The sequence below is a fragment of the Sphaeramia orbicularis genome, chromosome 3, assembly GCF_902148855.1.
Source record: "Sphaeramia orbicularis chromosome 3, fSphaOr1.1, whole genome shotgun sequence".
NCBI lineage: Eukaryota > Metazoa > Chordata > Actinopteri > Kurtiformes > Apogonidae > Sphaeramia > Sphaeramia orbicularis.
Window position 1 is genome coordinate 50,958,515 of NC_043959.1, and position 20,131 is coordinate 50,978,645.

General features: G+C 38.1%; 2 protein-coding genes across 2 annotated transcripts; both read right to left on the reverse strand.

The window, feature by feature from the left end:
* Window positions 1-750: 750 nt before the first annotated feature.
* sord (sorbitol dehydrogenase) lies at window positions 751-5,199 on the reverse strand. The gene is made up of 9 exons (XM_030124042.1): window positions 5,031-5,199; window positions 4,911-4,944; window positions 3,834-3,998; window positions 2,724-2,883; window positions 2,457-2,575; window positions 1,883-1,948; window positions 1,600-1,778; window positions 1,330-1,451; window positions 751-1,207 (listed from the first exon to the last, which is right to left on the reverse strand). The coding sequence occupies exons 1-9, from the start codon at window positions 5,082-5,084 to the stop codon at window positions 1,042-1,044; spliced, it is 1,065 nt and encodes a 354-aa protein (XP_029979902.1). The 5' UTR covers window positions 5,085-5,199; the 3' UTR covers window positions 751-1,041.
* Window positions 5,200-8,273: 3,074 nt separating this feature from the next.
* terb2 (telomere repeat binding bouquet formation protein 2) lies at window positions 8,274-11,524 on the reverse strand. The gene is made up of 7 exons (XM_030124054.1): window positions 11,454-11,524; window positions 9,243-9,324; window positions 9,020-9,159; window positions 8,875-8,936; window positions 8,738-8,787; window positions 8,569-8,657; window positions 8,274-8,415 (listed from the first exon to the last, which is right to left on the reverse strand). The coding sequence occupies exons 1-7, from the start codon at window positions 11,515-11,517 to the stop codon at window positions 8,303-8,305; spliced, it is 600 nt and encodes a 199-aa protein (XP_029979914.1). The 5' UTR covers window positions 11,518-11,524; the 3' UTR covers window positions 8,274-8,302.
* Between the last annotated feature and the right edge of the window lie 8,607 nt (window positions 11,525-20,131).

The following is a 20,131-nucleotide window of genomic DNA, read 5'->3' on the forward strand; positions in this document are numbered from 1 at the left end:
TGCCATCATTATCCAAATTTTCTCTCAAAATGGATCACTGCTCTTCACCACTCTACATTCCAATCACATGCTCCTTTGCGACTTCCACAGACAAAGTTGAACAAATTAAAAGAACAGTTTAGGTAGCTGTGAACTCTGAAATGAAAATTCCTTCTCTGTGTTCCTCTGCATTGCGCTGACTGAGATTTGGCGTCAGAATAGTTTTCACACACAGGGAACATCATTATAGAAAAACCATGACTCAGAGGATGCCTATTGATTCGAAAGGAAGAAAACAAGTAACAAAAAGTGAAAGAAAACCAGTGATGTGGGTTCTGTTTTCTTAGAGCCAGTTGTGGTTCAGTTGTGGTATAGTTCTAATACGTTCTGTCAGCTTCATGTGACCCAGATTATGATATGTACAGCTGTGTTAGGTAGAAAACATAAGACGTGAGATTAGACCATGAGCAGGAAGGGAATGCTGTAAATAGATGGATGAGTCTACTGACTATTTTCTGGAGGAATGTCACTGATAGACACCTAGTTTTATGGTCTAGTCTATGGAACAGTTAACATATAAAAGTAGTAAAACATGATATGAAGCAAAAAAAAAAAAAAAAAAAAAAAAAAAAAGGAAAATGGTGTCCAAATTTTATACTCTGGTTCCCCCTAATGTCTGTACTCAGGTAGTGCAAGTTCTGTGAAAGTGAAATGTAAAAGAAATTTGAACTTTTGCTTTTTTTTTTTTTTTTTTAATTTTTTTTTTTTTTATTTAAGATTTGTTTTACATCAGTGACAGTACTAAAAACCATCTAAATTAAAGTGCAACATAAAGCTAATTATCTTAATTATAAAACATAAGAAATTTGAGCCTAATAAAATGACTATTCGTACCATCAGATGTTAGCTGAATCTACAGTCATTCACATTCACAGTGTTATTATTAGTATTTGTCTTTCAACTACTGCTGTTATCTTTCTTGAGTTCAAAGTCCAAAGTTAGGTGATCTGCATGTCATTCTGAGTTGCTTTCCATTGGTCACGTTTGTTGCAGATGAGCAGGTCAAGGGTTCTGGTCATTCTGGTCACATTTTAACATGACTTTAATCCCAAGACCCTGTCGTGTGGTTTCAAAGGCCTGAACCGCCTGCTCCAGAGGGAAACGGTGGGTCACAAGGGGCTTCACGTTCACCTTTCCTGACGCCAACATCGCTATGGCCATCGGCCAGCTGCAACACAGCAACAAACATCAGAGGAATCCATTATCTATGTATGACTTAATGAGCAGAACCATGAGTGGATGTTACTTAAATGTCTGAAAAATAAAAGCAGTCAATGGTTATTTTCTTACGTGTTGCAGTAGCGGAACACTCCTCTGATGTCCACTTCTCTTACAGCGGCATTGACCAGAGGAACGGAGGCCATTTCAGCACCAAGACCAACCAGAACCACCACGCCACCTGAATGAGTTGCCTGATGTAGATAAAATCAAATGCATCAAATCACTGAATCTGCAAATACCAACACACCTACTTTCACCTGGTAATGTGACTAACAGGTTGTATTCTCTGCAGGATTTTCATTGAATCTGAGAGCGTCTCTGCTTTCGAGTGTCACATACATAGATTGCCGTCTGGATGCTGCTCTCGACACCCGTGCATTCGATGGTAATCTGAGGCTGAGTTTCGAGCATGTCTTCCACACTCTGGGCCAGAGTCTGTGGAGCGTCTCCTCTCTTCACCGTCACCTGGAAGTCAGCACCTAAGTCCTTGGCCATTTTCAAACGCTCAGGAGAAAGATCTAAAATGAAATGTCAAAAGGCAGATTAGAAAGAAAAGAGAAATCTTCACTCAAACTGTAAAATCTACTGTTATTAATTTTAGTTAAATAAATATGTGCATTACCTGTGATGACGACCTTCGAGGCCCCCATGGCCTTGGCCACGAGCAGGCAGACCAACCCAATAGGTCCTAAGGGAAGAGGAGTAATACATAACATGTCGTCTGTAGATGCTTAAATACCTGACAACTTAAAGATAAGGACAGGAAATAATGCCTCTGTGAGTACAAACAGTTTGTACTAACACTGAATACATTGTAAGGGTTAAATAAAATACTCCTTTACCTTCATTAGGAAAGATAAACTATTTCACTAAGTCTTGTTTAAAAACTGTAAATGTTCATTAGATTGTTTTCACTCCAGTAAAGGATTTGTTAAACATTAAATCTCCTGCAGAGTGCATCAAGGTTCAGTTCACTTTGTTGAGTCAGAAGTTTCTCACTGTTTTTTGACACCTACTTAGGTTTAAAATGGAATCTCTACTTGCACAGGCATGTTAACCAAATACAGTACAATCAGTGCCTTTGTATCAGTTGTCATAAAATAAGCTTGTTTTATTCTGCAGCAACTTGCAGATGGAATATTCCTACCTGTAGCTCAGTTCATCAAATTAATTTAACTGTTTACATTCATTTGTACCTGCACCACAGATGAGCACGGTGCTGCCAAGGGAAACGCCGGCCCTGCGACAGGCGTGGATCCCCACAGAAAGGGGCTCAATCAGTGCTCCCTCTTCGAAAGTCACATTATCAGGCAACCTGTACAGTTAAAGTGAAGAAAGGGGAATAGGATACACGCAATAGTTAGGTAAGAGAGTCAGTGGACAAGTAGACATCAGGCAGCTGTTACGTAATTTCTGTTGCAAACCCATGCAATCCTGTTTCATTTAAAGAACTGGGATGTTACTTGTAACAGAAGTTGGCACTGTGTGTGTAATATCGACACAGGTTTCCATCATCAGGGGGTGTGGCACAGAAAAAGATAGTGGGGGACAGGTTATAACGGCCGTTTTTGAAGAACTCATCCATCTCACGAGGCACGCCAGGCTCAATCGCCACTCTATCACCTATAGAAAAACATTCAGACAACTGAATACGTTTGTCAAATTTTGGCTTTTCAATGAGATTGTACGTAATTTACTGGATATTTGCACTGTTTAACCTTTTCTTGATTATTTTATGCAACATGTTTAATCTGTTATGTGGTAGTCTTTAAAGGTGTCATTTCATGTTATTATTAAAAACGCTCTCTATGAATAATACACTGTTGCCCATAATGTTGGAATAATTTTGTTTTCAGACATATTCTTCTTTTTAGAGTCAAAAAAAAAAAAAAAAATCTGCATTAGCATGCTAGATTTAAAAAAAATATTCCCAAGGCACACAGTAAGATTTGTGTAAAAATAAAATGCCTTTATTAGTTCATGGCAATCTTTTAAAATACAGCCAACGTGTTGTGACCTCTGGTCTTCATCAGGGCTTTTGAAGATGACCAGGGGTCGCAACACACTGGGAGTATTTTAAAAGACTGCCATGATCTAATAAAGGCATTTTATTTTTACACAAATCCTACAGTGTGCCTTGGGAATATTTTTTGAAATCTAGCATGCTAACGCAGGTTTTTTTTTTTTTTTTACTCTACATAGCCAGACACACCACAAGTTTCCAAAGAGCACCTGTGGATAATCACCAAGAAGACCCAGCAGCACTTCCACACTGTTGGATTAATATTCCTCTTTTTATTCCCATTTATAAACATCAGTAATCACCATCATCATCAGTAATTACATACCAAGTCCCAGTTACACTTTTTCTATCAAGAATAAACCACATTGTCACAATCGTTTCATGAGAAGAGGTAAAAATGTTTTATTACAACTTTATGAGCGACAGTGTAAGTGCATATTTTGTCCAGTGAGCATTATAGTTTTGACACCTTCACATAAATTCCTGTTAACATCCCCTTTATCAGAATGGCATGTTACTCCATTCTGGCTTTAGATCAATGCTTACTTACCCACTTTAAGGTGTGTGACTGCTGATCCAACTTTGACAACTCTCCCAGATGCTTCATGTCCCAGCACCATCGGTTTTTTAACCACAAAGTCCCCAATGCGGCCGTGCTGCCAGTAGTGCACATCTGACCCACAGATTCCTACAGAGTGCATCTGGAGAAGCACATCTGTGAACACAATGACACACAACACATAGTGAAGACTGAAACACACTATGGAGAGCTGAACATATGAGATAGAATAGGCCAGGAATTTATATGCAAACTGAGCTAGTGCATTAATAAGAGGTTTAATCTTGATGATGATGTAACCTGGTTAAATAGAGGATAATAAAATAGTAACATGAGGGAAAACTATTCATCAGCCTTAAAAAAAAAAAAAAAAAAAAAAAAAAAAGCTGCAGCTCTACATTACAGTACTGTACATATCCACTCACAGTCTAAAACTCCAATTTGTACATATTATAATGTAAAACCCACTCTAAATAATATATAAGTAAACATATACTTCAATAGACTGGATCCCTGTACACATCCACTCACAGTACAAAACTCCAATTTGCACTCTGTACATATTACAAATCCACTGTAAATCTCATCCCATTGTTGTCCTTGTCTCTAGTCGAATGTTTATCTATTTTAGGTCTATGTTCAAGTGTGATTGGGTTCATGTATTTTTGGGTCCATGTGAAAACATGTGTGCAAAGAAAAAACGAAGCCAGACTCCTTGCATGTATTCCCATACTTGGCCAATAAAGCTAATATTATAAAATAATTAAAAGCCCACCTGTGATTTTCTGTGTAAACTAAATGTAACCAATTGTTATGACATTGTTCTTCAGAAATTATTATTTCTATGTTGCACCAAGTGTTTTCCATTTATATGTTAATTGTTATTGAGAATAATTGGGTTGAATGCAGTTTAGTTTTTTATGAACTTTGTAAAACACATACATTTCACGTGCATTCTGTCAGATTTTTGTCTCACGTTTGTACAAGCCAAAATCCAGACGGTTCAAATAAGTCGCATTAATGAAAAATGTTGGCTTTCCCAATGATTATTTTGAAGCTATTTATTACCATTAGGTCCTGGTTCCGGGACAGGCCGTGGTTCCTGTCAGAAAACACGAACAGGAGATCATTTTAGCTCAGACAGATCCACACTAGTGTTGTTGTTCATGTTTGTGGTGGTCGTCGTACCAGCCTGAGGTCTCCCTGAGAGTACAGAACCACGGACAGGTTCTGCTGCTCCATGACCGAAGGAACACTGACACTAAAGAACACAGAACCAGAGTCCGTACACAAACACAGCTCACAGACTGAAACAGGACCTGTGTCAGAGTCAAAGTCCGGCGTGGAGCGGCTCCTCGGTGCACCTTCCGGATGGTGGGGGCTGGGACCAAAACAAAGCCTGTGATTGGACAGTCAGCTGCGGGACGGTCCACTGTGGAGGGGGGGAGGACGCAGCCGTGGAAAGACATTTAACACCACCTTCAAACCGGAATTACAAATAAAACACTGCTATATCTTGTTTTAATATTCTAAATTATATTATTTGCGAAAATAAGTTGATATTTTTCTTATGTATTCATATACTGCTAAGAGTTTTAGCAGTAAAACCCCTCCGCGTCTTACAGATGATGGAAGTTTCAGGGTGGGCTTTGGTGCTGTGGTCGCAGTGGCGTAGGATCAAGTGTCCAAATTGGGTTATTTACAAAGTATAAAATAAATCACACTCTTAAAATAGTTAAACGAATATCTTCGCAAGGTTCTTAAGTAATAAATAATAATAAAACACTTATAGAAGAATGCACTGCTTGCCTTAAAGAATATTTGATGAAATAAATAATATTCCAAAGGCAGCCAAAAATAGAGGGTGTGCACGTGACGTCACCGCTAGCGGAAGTCACCGCGGTTATGCCCACTGAGTGTCAGAAAGAGGGAGAGGAGTAGTGGCTTTGGCTTGAATACTGTGAAAACTTTAGAACAATCTAAAAAATGGGGAAGAGCTGTTGCGCCATTTATTGCACAAATAGGTTTAAAAAGCACTCGGAGCTATCGTTTTAGCAGCGACCTAAAGCCAAAGACAGAAGCAGCAGATGGATCGCTGCAATTCGTAGAAATAACTGGAATCCAGACAACCAAACCTGGATTTGTGGTTGCCATTTCGTGTCAGATAATGTTAATTTATGCTGTGTTCTTGTGTAAAATCATACCTTAAAGTACATATTGTTTTGGCTAACATTGCTCTTAATGTTAGCATCTGTCATTTAGTTCTATGTTTCATAACTGAAACGTTTTTGTCTTCAATTGTGTGATTCTGAACCTTGTGCTCTACATAATTTGTAAACTAGCTTAAACTGAGGCTAACCTAGTTTTCCAAATAAAGGGGTCTTCTAGAACAAAGCTGTTGTAGCTGTGTTGTATCATGTATTTGATGTTAACTCTCCTTAAATCTCCACAGTACCAGTAGATCATCCACTCACTTGGGTCAATACTAGGGGTTAAACTACAGTACATCAGTAGTGAACTGTGAGCACTACTGCTGGGCCTTTACCTTGGCAGTCATTGCCAAGAAAATACATCTTCACTGACATAAAACCTCAAAAACGATAGTATGTTGAATTGAAAGCATTCACCAGCTGTAATCCTCTAATTAGCGATGACGAGGGTGTCAACAACTCTGTATTTTGTATGCTTTCAGCCTTTGCATTGGGTATTTTCCCGGCGTTGAAATCAGGTTCATATAAATGTCAGGATACGTGATTTCTGTCCACATATCAATGTTCGTAGACCACTTGTTGTTTGGTAGCTTGTATGGATCCATGTCCAGTCCAACTGTCTTTAATTCCATGTTATATTCCACATTTTTCCCGGTCTCGCTGTAGTTACTACTATGCTCCACCATATTGAGCTGGTTTGTTTTTGCCACTCAGTCTGACCTAGAGGGGCGTGGTCCACGGGGGAAGTGACGTATGTGCATTCACGCTATAGGAGAACCATGTGACAGGAAACTCAGCACAGCCTTAAACTTATCATCTGGCGAAGGTGGTGCTTATTAAAGTGTGTTCTAACAGGAGGGAAACCCCTATTGATGATTTATCAAATTTGCTGTTTACAAAATACGTAAGAGCCATTCCAAGCTAAGTCTGACAAAACAGAGCTTCAACCACATAATGGAATGGATTTTCTTCAAAAAATTTATGTGAAAAAGTAACTCAATGGGACTTTGAAAAATCCTAAAGCTTTTATCAAACAAAGTAACCTCAAACCAACTACATTTGACAGAACCATACTAATGCAGCACAAAATTAGAACTGGTTCCAAGAAATTCAAAATTAAATGAATGTTCTTTTTTTGTTTGTTTTTTAATGTAGAACAATTATTTTAAGTTCAGGTAACAAAGCATCTATTGATTATTTGATATCAGCATCAACTATTTATATGAATATCTGATTTCTTGGATACTCAACACATTTGAACAAGTTTCATGATGAATAAACTATTGCTGAGGCTTATAATCATACACTAGTGATTACATTTAGACCTGATGGAGAAACATAAGGTGTTTGAAAATATAGAACTAAAACAAATATTAAAAGTATTATGGTGAGTATAGTCTTTAGATTGTAAACATCCCCGTGAATTTAGTAGTAGAAGTGATGTTTTCAAAAGCCATGACATCAACTGGAAAAATTTCTGAATATACATGTGACTAAGAATAAACACATAACTTGCAAAACTAATGTAGTTCCCCACATTACTTAGCAAATATTTTATTTTCCTCATGTACTCCATGTCTAACATTAGTACTACTCTGAGGGGGTAAATAAGCAGAAGCAGTAACAGTCTGATGTGGACTCACCTAATTAGTAGCACCACTGAAGACCACGTAGTGTACCTTTGTACCTTTAGTGCATTATTAACAGTCAGGATGGCAATTAACTTGATCTTTGAAAAACAATGTGCTTGTTGAAACACAGCATGCCTGTCAGATCCATTACATAATGAGCATCACATCCTCTGTTTATGTCTGGGCTTCAGAACTTTCTGTATTTCCCCATAATGAAGAGACAAAGTGAAGCATGTTTGGTCAAGTTACCTCATGAGGTCAAACAATCTATTGCAAAAGAACAGTGTTGCACACACTGTACAACACATTGCAGAGATAAAATAATTATATGATCACATGTGATGTGTTTTAACCCACATCTATCTGTTCCTTATCAGGTATGGGGAAAAGTGAGAAACTCAGACTTTGTGGAAGAGATACAGGACGCATACTGTAGCAGCAGTATCAATTATAACAATTATGTAATATAGTATGATTTAATGGTGGATACAACTGTAGCTCTTACAAAAACACAAATAAACAATGTAAACAGAAAATGAACAAGTCAAATTTGTTATTCTATTATCTACATCAATCAGATGTAACCAGCTGCCATGTTCAAGTGTTGATTTGTGTTCGTCTAAGTTTGTGGCAAACAACAGTGGGTGCTGCAAATGGAGCATCTGAAACATTCAGCATGAAAATCACAAAGGTTGTCTGAATATTTCTGCAGACTGTCCATGCTGACATAACCTGTGGTAAATAAATAAAACAAAATTTCATGTTGTAACAGACTCACATAAAAAAGATGAGAAATACTGTACATTTGAAGAATGAATGGATGAATTATGACCTTTTAGTGCAGGCCAGTTAACAGATTATTGAAAATTATGACAAATGTCTTACCTGTAAGCATGTTACTGACTGGATAATCTTGAAAGGCACCGCAGAGAATGGCATCACTTTCTGACATGCCTGTTTCAGATGATTCAAAACTGCTAAAAAAAAATAATAGATTTTTTTTCAGCAGACAGTTTCATGAGTCAGCCTCCATTAAAACAGAAACAGAACACACCTGCTTCTGCTAACATCTGCTTCACTGAGCTCATCTTCTGTCTGGAGATTCTAATGTGTAAATAAAAAGCAGTTTAATTAAGATTATTACACCAGTTAATGCACATAATACATCTTGTGTACATTTTTTACACTTACCCGAGGTACTAACGGCTCATCTTCATTTTCCCAAATCAGTCTTCCAAAAGCATTCCTCAACTCTTCAGTGACGATCAAGTAAACATATAACACTTCATCACATCTTTGCAAGCACAGAATAAAATAAACATACACAAATTCTCACCATTCTGCACAGAGACTGGAGGCAGCACATAATGACCAATGCACACAGATTTAACACTCCTGCGCTTCTCACAGGCAAAAAGGAACAAGCTGTGAAAGATGGTCACCTTACTCCAAAGGTAATCCCTACTAAAAAATATCCTGAAAAACAGATGGAGAGATAGCTTTAAGATGAAATGATAAACTGACAAGTGTGTGCTGCTTTTAGGAATGACTTCATTTACCTCAGAGTATCAGAACATGAAGCATCATCACTGAAAAGGTAATCTGCGGTCCTCCAATCAGCGATGGTCCCACCCTCCAGCACTGAAAAAAGAAAAACTATAAACAACAGGTTCAAATCCTTCCCAGTAAAAGTATGTACAGATGATAATGAATGGTAAATCCAACATATGCCCTAAAAAACTTTACATATGCATGTAAAGTGTCCAATTTTAGCTCTGGAGAAATAACTATATTTGAGCATAAATAGCAACATCACAGAGTAAAAATACTTGCTGAAAATGTTTTAAATAAACGTCCTGCTGTCACAGACTCAGTTAAAGCTACAGTGCATGAAAGCCTTTGAAGTCACTGGGCAAGAACTCCACAATTACTTTTCCCAAGAATTCCACCCCTTTTGTGGACTGTGTTTTTGGACTAAGTAAAAATTACTCTATGACAAGGCAGATTTGATCCATCAAAGGTGTTTTCAGACAGGTAGTGGGGTTAGATACTGACAACTGTATTTCTAGCTTTGACTTCATTGCTCTACATCAGTGGTTCTCGAATTTTTTACAGCGGAATACCCCCTGAAATATACTTTTTAGCCAAGTACCTCCATCTCTAACACATTTTTGATTGAAAAAAAAAAAGGCAACATTTGTTCCTGTGCCAAAGGAGCCTGTTAATTTTTTTGAAACTTTGTAAACGAACACACAGTCGCAAAAAAAATTATTAGACCATCAAAAACAATTGTTATGCAATCAAGTACTAACTCCTGTGTGTATCATGTGACTAAAACAGACAGAGAAGAATATATGGAATGCACTGTTTTTGGCCGTACAATGCCATAACTATTGATGTAGGAACTTCAGTGATTTTGGTCATTATTAAGAAAACATTGAAAATGTCTAGATATCAGCTCTTAAAGTAAACTCTTATGAGCTATTTTTGTTGTTATCATTATATTTGTCCAAACAAGCATACCTTTAGTTGTACCAGGCATTAAAATGAACAAGAAATTGAAGAAAACAATGGTCTAATAATTTTTTCCACAGCCGTATATTTAACCGTAATATATAGAAAATAACAAAATTTTTAAAGTAAATTTTGTGTGCAAAATATATACTGAAAAGTCCCCTCTTTTATTGATAAGAAAAATAAATAAATTGGTCATTAATAAATTAACATTTCATCAACAAAAACTAATTACTTCGCTATTCAAATAAGCTCATTTTGAATAATATAAAATGCAACTGTTCTTAAAATTTTATCAAAACTTAAACAAGATGATTAACATTAAAAGTATTATATGAATGTATTTATTGTGTTTTATATTTCAGCATTAATTGTCTTTTTTTTTTGTATTCGGTGATGTCATTCACATGATGACTTATTTAATGTACTTTTACTAGAAAAAATAAAAAATTCCCCCTGGGCTTCTTCCAAGTACCCCTGGGGGTATGCATACCCCACTTTGGGAACCCCTGCTATACATGTTCAGACATCAGCTCATATACTTTGGCCTGAGAGAAGGGAGGTGTTTTTTCCTCAGATTTCAGCTCCTGTAATTTTAAATACAAAAAGTATTACAAATAAACATTTTGGAATAAGCTATATCACTATATTATATATGTTATTGCATGAGTTCATCTTTAATACAGCACCTATAAATGGTGGGGTCCATCTTAGGTACAAAGAAATTACTGAGCAACTTAGTATAGTATATGTGCCACCTTCATGATCACAGATGTTTACTCATGGTAAGAAAAGTAAGACTCTGGGATAGTAAATAGACACTCACTTGCCCACTCAAGAAAATGATAAAATATAATTTGGCATATTATTTTTCTTCAGTTGATGACGGTATTAGCTGATAACTTGTTTCTTCTGATTTGTTTTGAGGTACACAAGCAGATGAAATATGGCAATTAACCTAGATTACGTCTGATAAAAAGCTATTTCTGTTGTAGGCAGAGGAGTGTGAAAAGTGCACAAGTTTTCTCATGAGATTTAGGTTGGTCAGTAGAAAGCTGGATAAAAAAGCAATAGCCTACACACGCAATATATAAGTGCCTCAAATTTGTCCTTATGACCTATATTTTCAACGCTTTCTTTATGTCCCTTTACTTTTAACTTGTGACCCACTTGTTGAATGAATAAATGCTGTGAACAATGGTAAGCTAGTTAACTTTAGCCGATAGCTTAACCTAGCTAACGCAATAGTCACTTACACCAAAAGCTGTGACATTCCTGCGGTGCACTGCTTGAAAACCAGGCGGTCTTATTACGAAACATAAGTACAGTCACCTCTGTCAAACAAATGTTTTAAAATATGCTGGTTTGCTTGTTAGCTTAAGATGTTAACTTCACAGATACCTGACCTACACAGACAAAGCGGCTGTTCGGCGCCAAGTTAACACAACTCCGTTGCTTTCACGTTCACTAGAAAACGGTAGGAAATACTAAGATTCAAGGCAACGGAGAATTATAGCATCCGAGATCCTATATTGGCTTTTGAGGCATTCAGAGGCTCTGTAGTGAACGTGGAAACACCGTCATCTTCTCCAACATTGATTCCTCAGTAAAACCCATGGAGTTGGATCAATGACAGTCATTGGACACACTGAGTTTATGTTCAATTAATGACAGAATGGACTGAAAAAGACACTGTTTATTCAGTTTGATCTGTTTCTGATATAATAACCATCAACTTTAATCTGAGCTTTAATGAACATCTACATGATCAGTGAATTAAATATAGGAAAATATGTGATTCATACTGATAAAATACAAACTACAGAAAATAATATTATAATAAATGGAGATAAACCACTTGAGAAAGGTTAGATATAGAGAAAATTCATTTGTGAACTGACACTAAAGTAGCACTAGACCTTTATGGGTTAATGAACACTGTTCATTGCTTGTGATGTACATTATTTGGTTTAATATTCTTCATCTTATTATTTCAGATGGTCCATGCTGACTGTCTCATCAGTGTTGTGACACAGTGGTCTGGTTCTGGCTCAGTCCATGACTCCTGAGTCTGTTGGACCTCTGGAATCTGTCAGCACCTATCACAAGATGAACCACACAACCTCTATTAACAACCACTGTTTACATCATATCTGTGTCCAGAATGGAACTGTATTTCTGAGGTTGTGATGCTGAGGTTTTGTATTGACAGGTGAATTGTCTGGTGTGTTTCTGGGGGACAGGGGATCTACCTCCCATCCTTTTCTCCTGACACCATACACAGACCCCCAGGAACCACAGCAGGCCTACAGTCATGCCCATACCAGGACAAGGGCCAGGATCCAAATGACCTTTGACCTCTTGAAGGAACGCTTTCACTGTCTTCACCACTTAAGGGTCAGCCCTTTGAGGGCATGTGACATCACTGTGGCCTGTACTGTCCTCCACAATGTGGCCTGTGGAAGGAGAGAGAGGGAGGGAGCCCCCCCACCAAAAAAAAGTGCATCACACATGGACTGGGACAATCCTGCCATCTTCCCTGATGACCACAATGGTCAGCTGGCCAGGGACCAATATGTGTTCAGTTATTTTAGTTCACATGCATGATTTAAGTTAAATATGTCCTGTAGGGGTAGAGGAATTTGTGTTTTTTTTTTTTTTTTTTTGTAATACATTTTAAATTGATTAGGCCTGTTTTGATGTTTGTGCTACATACTGTGTATATACTGTGTGCAGGGCCGGACTGAGACTCATTTTCAGCCCTGGAGTTTCATACCTCAGACCGGCCCACTTTAGATCACGACCAATTATTATTAAAATCATGCAATTATAACCTTACATGTTAGGTCTACACACTGTTCTGCAAAGCCTTCTAATTCAGTGTATTTTCTAAAATATTTCCAATTCAGCGTAAGTAAAGGTTGCTTCACAATGTGGATTTATTTCAAAAGTGTGTGCACATTGACATCTCCAACATTATTATTCCTCACAACACAACAATAACAGAATCTATATTTTTGTTCTTATAAGTGTTAACATTTTTCAAACCTTTAAAATGTTTGAAATGAAATGAAAGTATAAAAATATTAAAAATTAAAAAAAATAAAAATAAAGCTTGCTGCACTTTCTAATAACTATTATTTTTGTATCCTCTGCAACAAAAGATTTCCATCACAACTTACTTGCGGTTTGTTCCATCGATGCAATTGAAAACTTTTGGTATAGTGATATTAGGGGTTTGATGAGGATGATAAGAAAAAAATATGTGTATCCTGTGACTGAGGGTGAGCAAAGCAATCAAAGCTAACAACAGACTCATCTTCATCTGTGTCATTTGTGCCTAGTGGTTCAGGGTTGTGCTGCCGAGCTGCTCCTCTGTCATCAGTAGACTCTGCTCTCCCTTTCACACTTCCTCCAGTTTCCCTGGACTCTCCTGCACCTGTATCACAATAAAAAATAATATCTACAGACATTTTGACTGACTTAGCCAATTCAGATCTTTACACTGGCTAAATATGCAGGCTTATTTAATATTACTTTATGCTATTGCCTTTCAGTTGTGGGCTTTGTGTATTTACTGTCTCACTTTTAATAATAATAAAAAAAAAAAATAGGCCAGTATTATCGTTTGGGTATAGAAAGTGGTTTTACTGGAACTAATGCTTGTTCACACAGTCTGTTCCAACAGCTCACCTTTTCCTTCCATCCTGACAGGAACAATCCCCTCATCACTACTGGCTCCTGGCTCTGCTTCTGACACTAAAGCACATTTTAAAAATGGTCCTAATTCTCAGCACAAATCTTCTATTTTGCAAAGCCTTGGTGTCAGTTTCATTCATGTAGTGCTGAATCATCTAGCATCTCAGAGCACCTTTCATACTGAACAGGCCTACACCATACTCTTCATTGGAGCCTATTTATTCTAATAATCTTCCCTCTCTGAGCAGTCCTACCTGCCCACTCTGGACTTGTGGGCTCATGGCTGGTGTCTGCTGCAGGATCTGCTTTCTGAATCTGAGGAGCTACAAGACAAAGTTTCCCACTTACGTGGCGTCGCATCATACTATTATTTAAATGACATAACGTTATGTTACACGTCACAATGCCACACAATTCACTGACTCGATAATTAACTAACTTGAAAGGTGGTTTACCCGGGTGGTTTACCCAGGTCGTTTTTGTGAAAAAGTTGCAGATTTTGGCACATTTGGCTGCGTTTGCTTCCAGAGCTTTCCTCTTTTTAATTCTTGCCTTCTCCACACCACCTTTGCTCTTTCTATTATCCATGTCTCAAACAGCAAACACAGCTGAGCATCGACATAGCCTACAGAGCACAGATCGTATATGCTCCACAGATACAGTACAGAGCAACTAACTGTATGCAAGGAGATGTTACGCCAGGTCACAGTGTGTCCGCAAAAAAAACAGGAAGAAAACAAACAGTTTACTAGTAGAGGGGGTGGGGCCCAGGAACAGCAGCTGCAGATTACGTGGTCAACTCAGTGCTATGACTGAACACCAGCCCCCCAAAAATAAATAAATAAATAAAATATTAAATACATATTTAAAGTGAACTCCGGCCCTCATGGCTCAAATATTATACCGGCCCACCGGGAATTGTCCCGGTCCTCCCGATTAGCCAGTCAGGGCCTGACTGTGTGTATACTGTGTGTACTGTGTTGCAGGGAGGCTACTGCATCCATTCATTTGTCTGTTTATTTGTTATGTATGGATTTGTCCTGCATTTCTTTCAGTGTACAGACGTGTATTTCTTTCAGTGTACAGACATGTGTATTTCTTTCAGTGTACAGACATGTATATTTCTTTCAGTGTACAGACATGTGCACAGACCTGATCAAAATCTTAAGACCAGTTGAAAAATAGCTAGAATTTACCTTTTGCACATTTGGATCTTAATGAGGTTTTAAGTAGAGCTACAATATACAAAAGCAAGAAGGGGGAGTGAGACAGGTCTGTATTTCTTTCAGTGTACAGGCATGTATATTTCTTTCAGTGTACAGACATATGTATTTCTTTCAGTGTACAGACATGTTGGCTGTATTCTACCTTTGAATGTGTATTTATTCTTCTTTTCTATCATATGCTTTGGTTCTGTTCTTTCTATCTTTTACAGTCACTGTGTGACTTCAGTTTTAAAGGAGCTGATGGTTTTACTTGCTTTGATTGATCCTTATTCAATAAAGGAACATCATCTTACTTTTTGTGTATTTATATTTATATAACATATATAGTCAATGGGAAACTGTCTGTTATCAAGTATAAATAATACAGAGACTGAAAGGGTAAATGTTATCAAATTCCTTGGAATAACTATACAAAAGAAGTGAAGTTGTTTTATGTTGTAGTGCATGGAGGTGTGGGGGAATACTGACTGAACTAATACAAATCCAATCGGCATTATTCAGAAAAGGCCAATACCACTGATCAATAAAGTGTCCTATAGGGAACACACACATCAGTTTATGACCAAATTAAAAGTTTGAAAGTTTAGTGACTTAGTCCACTTTAAAACAACACAATTTGTGTTCAAAATAAAACAAATCTGTTGCCTGTTCATACTTAGAGTGTGATTAAAATATGGGAAAGTATTTCTAATTTCAGAGGAAGTCATGTGTTCAAAAACCCTATGTTAGAACAAATATGAAGACATTTAGTCTGTGAGTTGGAGGAAATGTTTGGAACAAGTTAAATCCTGGGTTCAAAGACTGCACAACGCTATTTATTTTAAAACTATGTTTAAATGTCACAAAAATATATGAAGACTGTGAATGTTCATTTTTCCACTCAAACTATTGAATTGTCTAGTTTTTTGTTGTTTCTATTGCTACTAAGCTAAAGGCATTGGTATCTATTTTATTTCATTTTGTTTGGTGATACAAATGGGGAGCAGAATGATCTTAGGCTTCAACCTATTCCTTTACAGACTCTTTAGTTTTCAAACATTGTATCTGCATAAATGTCTAATGTTTGAAAAGTCTGAATAAACACAATTGAACTGAACTGATGTAATGATTGCAAAATCATCTAAAATCATCATTTGTGTAAAATTATTGAAATTAATAATCACAAATGTTTATATACTGACAGTGGGTCTAGTTACTGTGATTCCATGTTTGGTGTTAGTTGTCCTAAAACTAAGACGAAACTGAAGTTATATTTGCTTAAAAACCTAAGATCTCTTTAATAAAACAGTTAGATACTGGCAGTGGTGGAGAATCTCAGCTCCATAAAGTAAAGTACTGCCATGTATTGGTCCTACCTGTTCACTGAACACTGGTGATTCCACTAATGGGCTCTATGCACAGCCCCACTACTTCCTGAACTTCAGGTGGGTCCTTTATTTCCTGTCTTTCATTATTGGACACACTGATTAATCCAGGTGTGTCTGTTACTTCTTGTTGTGACCACTAATTAATTAGGCACACCTGGAGTAATCAGTGTGTCCAATAATGAAAGATAAGAAATAAAGGACCCACCTGAAGTTCAGGAAGTAGCGGGGCTGTGCATAGAGTCCATTATCCATCTACCTGGATGAGGAGTTGTGCTCATCAAAATGGGCTGGTTCAATGAATGGTTGGAATAAATACATGGAAGGGCTTTTACTTTATGGAGCTGGGATTCTCCACCACTGGATACTGCTAACCCTCTAACTCCACTGTAAGAATCCTAGTTGTTATTATAATTATTATTTTATCCAGACTTATTGAATACACAATAACTTTATGTACCTTGAACTGAAAATCATTTCTCCCTTAATGCTTACTTTATTTTCTGCTTACTTTACAGCGAAAGCAGACCCCCTGCTCCCTTGTCCACATGCTGCCCGGGGGGTAGCCGGAGCGGAGCGGCAGTCCCCTGCTCCCCACCTCCAGCCTCCAGATGCCCCCTGATGATGAGGAGATGAGTGGCAGTCTCCTGCTCTCCAGGGGGCAAAGACAGAGGTGCAGACTCATGTCCTTCCTCTTGAGCTCCCAGGTGCCACCTGACGGTCAGGAGAGGAGTGACAGTCCCCCGCCCTCTACCTCCAGCACCCAGGTACCAGCTGACGGTGAGGAGCGGAGCTGCAAGTCCCTGCCCACCAGGAGGGAAAGACGTTGCCACAGATTTCGTTCTGTGCTCTACGGTTTGTTGAGAGTGGTGATGGTTTGTTGTTCTCTGCCTCACCATCATGGAGACACAAACCCCTGAGTTGTGTCTCCTCATTTTCTCTTATTTCTGTTACTTTTTCTTGTTAATTGTATAGACAATCACTTTTAACCCATATATTTGGAGATATCTGTTATGTTTTCCCAGGACAGACCATCAGATGATCCAGGACAGATCAGGTAAAAGCTGTACAACACCACCAGTCAGGTGACACATTTAATTAGTTCATTTGGAAATTGTGGTTCATTAGGCCCGAGCCGAGTAAAGCCGGCGCAGGGCCTATTGAGTCTGCAGTTTATTTTTATAAAAATTGCTTCAGTTCGGACATATGATCACCAGTTTGGCTCAAATTTGAATCAGTTGTCAATCTCCCAGGCCTACACCCATTCGTCAGAAGACATCAAAATTTGGTGCTAGAGCACCACCTGCTGAATGATGGACATACTTGTACTAGACGTGCCCATGGCAAGGGCCTTTCAATGCGGCTTGTGGCTTTAATTTTATTTATTGTTTTATTTTATTCATGTCATTCATATTATCTTGCTCATCATTGTATATTTTAGTTGATAATTTTCTCTATTTTTGGGTCATTTGTTTATTTTGTTCATAATTTTTGTTGCAGAACAGGAGAGAGAGACCAGCGGAATAGGACCAGTCCAGCTGCAGAGCGGTCCCAGGTGTCATGTCTAGTCAGGACATGGCAATAGGGCTCGGGACCCACAATGGGTCCAGGTCATGTGTTCAACTGGTTTTAATATTTTTGAATATCTTCAAAGCCCAAGTGCAAAGGGATTTAATCTACAACTTTCTTGTTCTTTTTCTTTTCAGCAGCAGGACGAAGAAATGTTCAGCCATGTGAAGAGACAAAATGGGCTTTGGACCAACAATAGCAGAAAGACATCACCTGTAAATGTAAGTCAATGTGTTGAGCTCAAGATGCATTTTTCTGCTTCTCTGATCAGAAATATTCACCACAGTGATACATTTGTCTTTGTCTTATTTTTGACTGTTTCAGGTGTGACGGCCCCAGGGCCTCTGTGCTGCCTGTCTGTGCTGCCCGTCTGTGCTTTCTGTGTCTGTGTGTTTGTGGATGTGTTACCTTCCCCTGCAGTAGTTGTGTAGCGTCTGTGTGCGTGAGGCGGAGCCTGAGAATTGGGAACACCTGCAGCCGTTGGTTCTCAGTCTATAAAGGATGACTGTCCAGACCGCGCTCACTCTCTCTCTGCCACCGGCTGGATGCTCAGCCTGAGCCACTTTTGTTTTTTTTAGCTTACCAGCCGACAGGCCGTAAGCTACTGTCATCATGTGGCGTCCGTCGTCATTGTCGTCTATCGTCTGTCGTCCGTCGTCTGTTACAAAAATTTCAATCGTCTTCTTCTCCGAAACTACAATTCCAATTGACTTCAAACTTGGTATACAGATTCTTTATGATGATGTCAACAAAAGTCAGTGAAATTATTTGGATCTGATTCTGGATTTGGTGTGACTTTGAAAAATTTCGCCATTATAAGAGATAGGAAGTGGATCGATGCAATAACTCAGCAAATATAAATGATATCCAGTGTAAATTTCTACAGTCCAGCCCTGATAGGGAGATGACCAAAACATAATGTCCACATGCTGATCAGGATCTTCTTCTGGATCCGGGAACTTATGGAAAATTTAACATGGGCTCTTATGGGGAAAAAAATTCAATCGTCTTCTTCTCCCAAACTCCAGTTCTGATTGACTTCAAACTTGGTATACAGCTTCTTTATGATGATGTCAGCCCAAGGTATTGAAATTATTTCAATCCGGATCTGATTCTGGATTTGGTGCGACTTTGAAAAATTTCCCCATTATAATAGATAGGAAGTGGATTGAGCCAATAAATCACTAAGTATCAATGATATCAAGTTGGAATTTAGATTTTTTACAGATCTGATTGGAATATGACCAAAACATGGGCTATTTCTGTAATATAATAAATACACATAACTGGGTGACAATAAATGGCATCTGGATACATTTCCCAAAGCTTTTAATTTGGCTGGTAAGCTACAAGGCCATTGGTCCTATTTTTTTTTTTATTGTACTTTGTGTTCTGGTTCTGGTTTCGTTTGCACTTATTCCTTACTTTGTAAAATAAATCACATGTTTAGCATTGATCCTCCGTCCTCCGTTTGATATTTTTGTTGTGGTCCCAGACCCAGACCATAACCCAGGAAAGACAACAGTGTTGCAGATCCACTGTGAATGAGGATGCCTGTCTGATGGAGTCATCCATCAGTGGTCATTTTCCATCAGATCCAGTAGATCCAGAGGTCAGTACAAATCCACTTCCTGTCTCCCCAGGAGCTACATTTATAAAAACACATCATGAAATCACTCTTCTACATCCACACATGATTCTGTCTTGATGTTTCTAGATGTGGGTGGAGATGACATCGGAGGAGACACCAGGATGAGAGAAGGACCAGACCCCAGACCAGGCCATCCCACAAAAAGCCAAAATGACCCATCTGAAACCTGTAACTAACTGCAATAAACTGCATGAACTTCATCTTTTTTTACTGTTTTGTTTTATATATACACACACATTTATTTATTTATTTATTTATAGAACATATCAATTCAAGAGTGGATTGTACCTCACTGATCTAGTGGTTCATAATGGAAGATAGTGTTAAGGGTCTTCCCTTAAGGGTCTGAGCCTATTTTGGCTGTTTTTAAATACTTCTGATTTGCCTTCATATAACACATGAAAAAATGTTAACTGTACCAATAT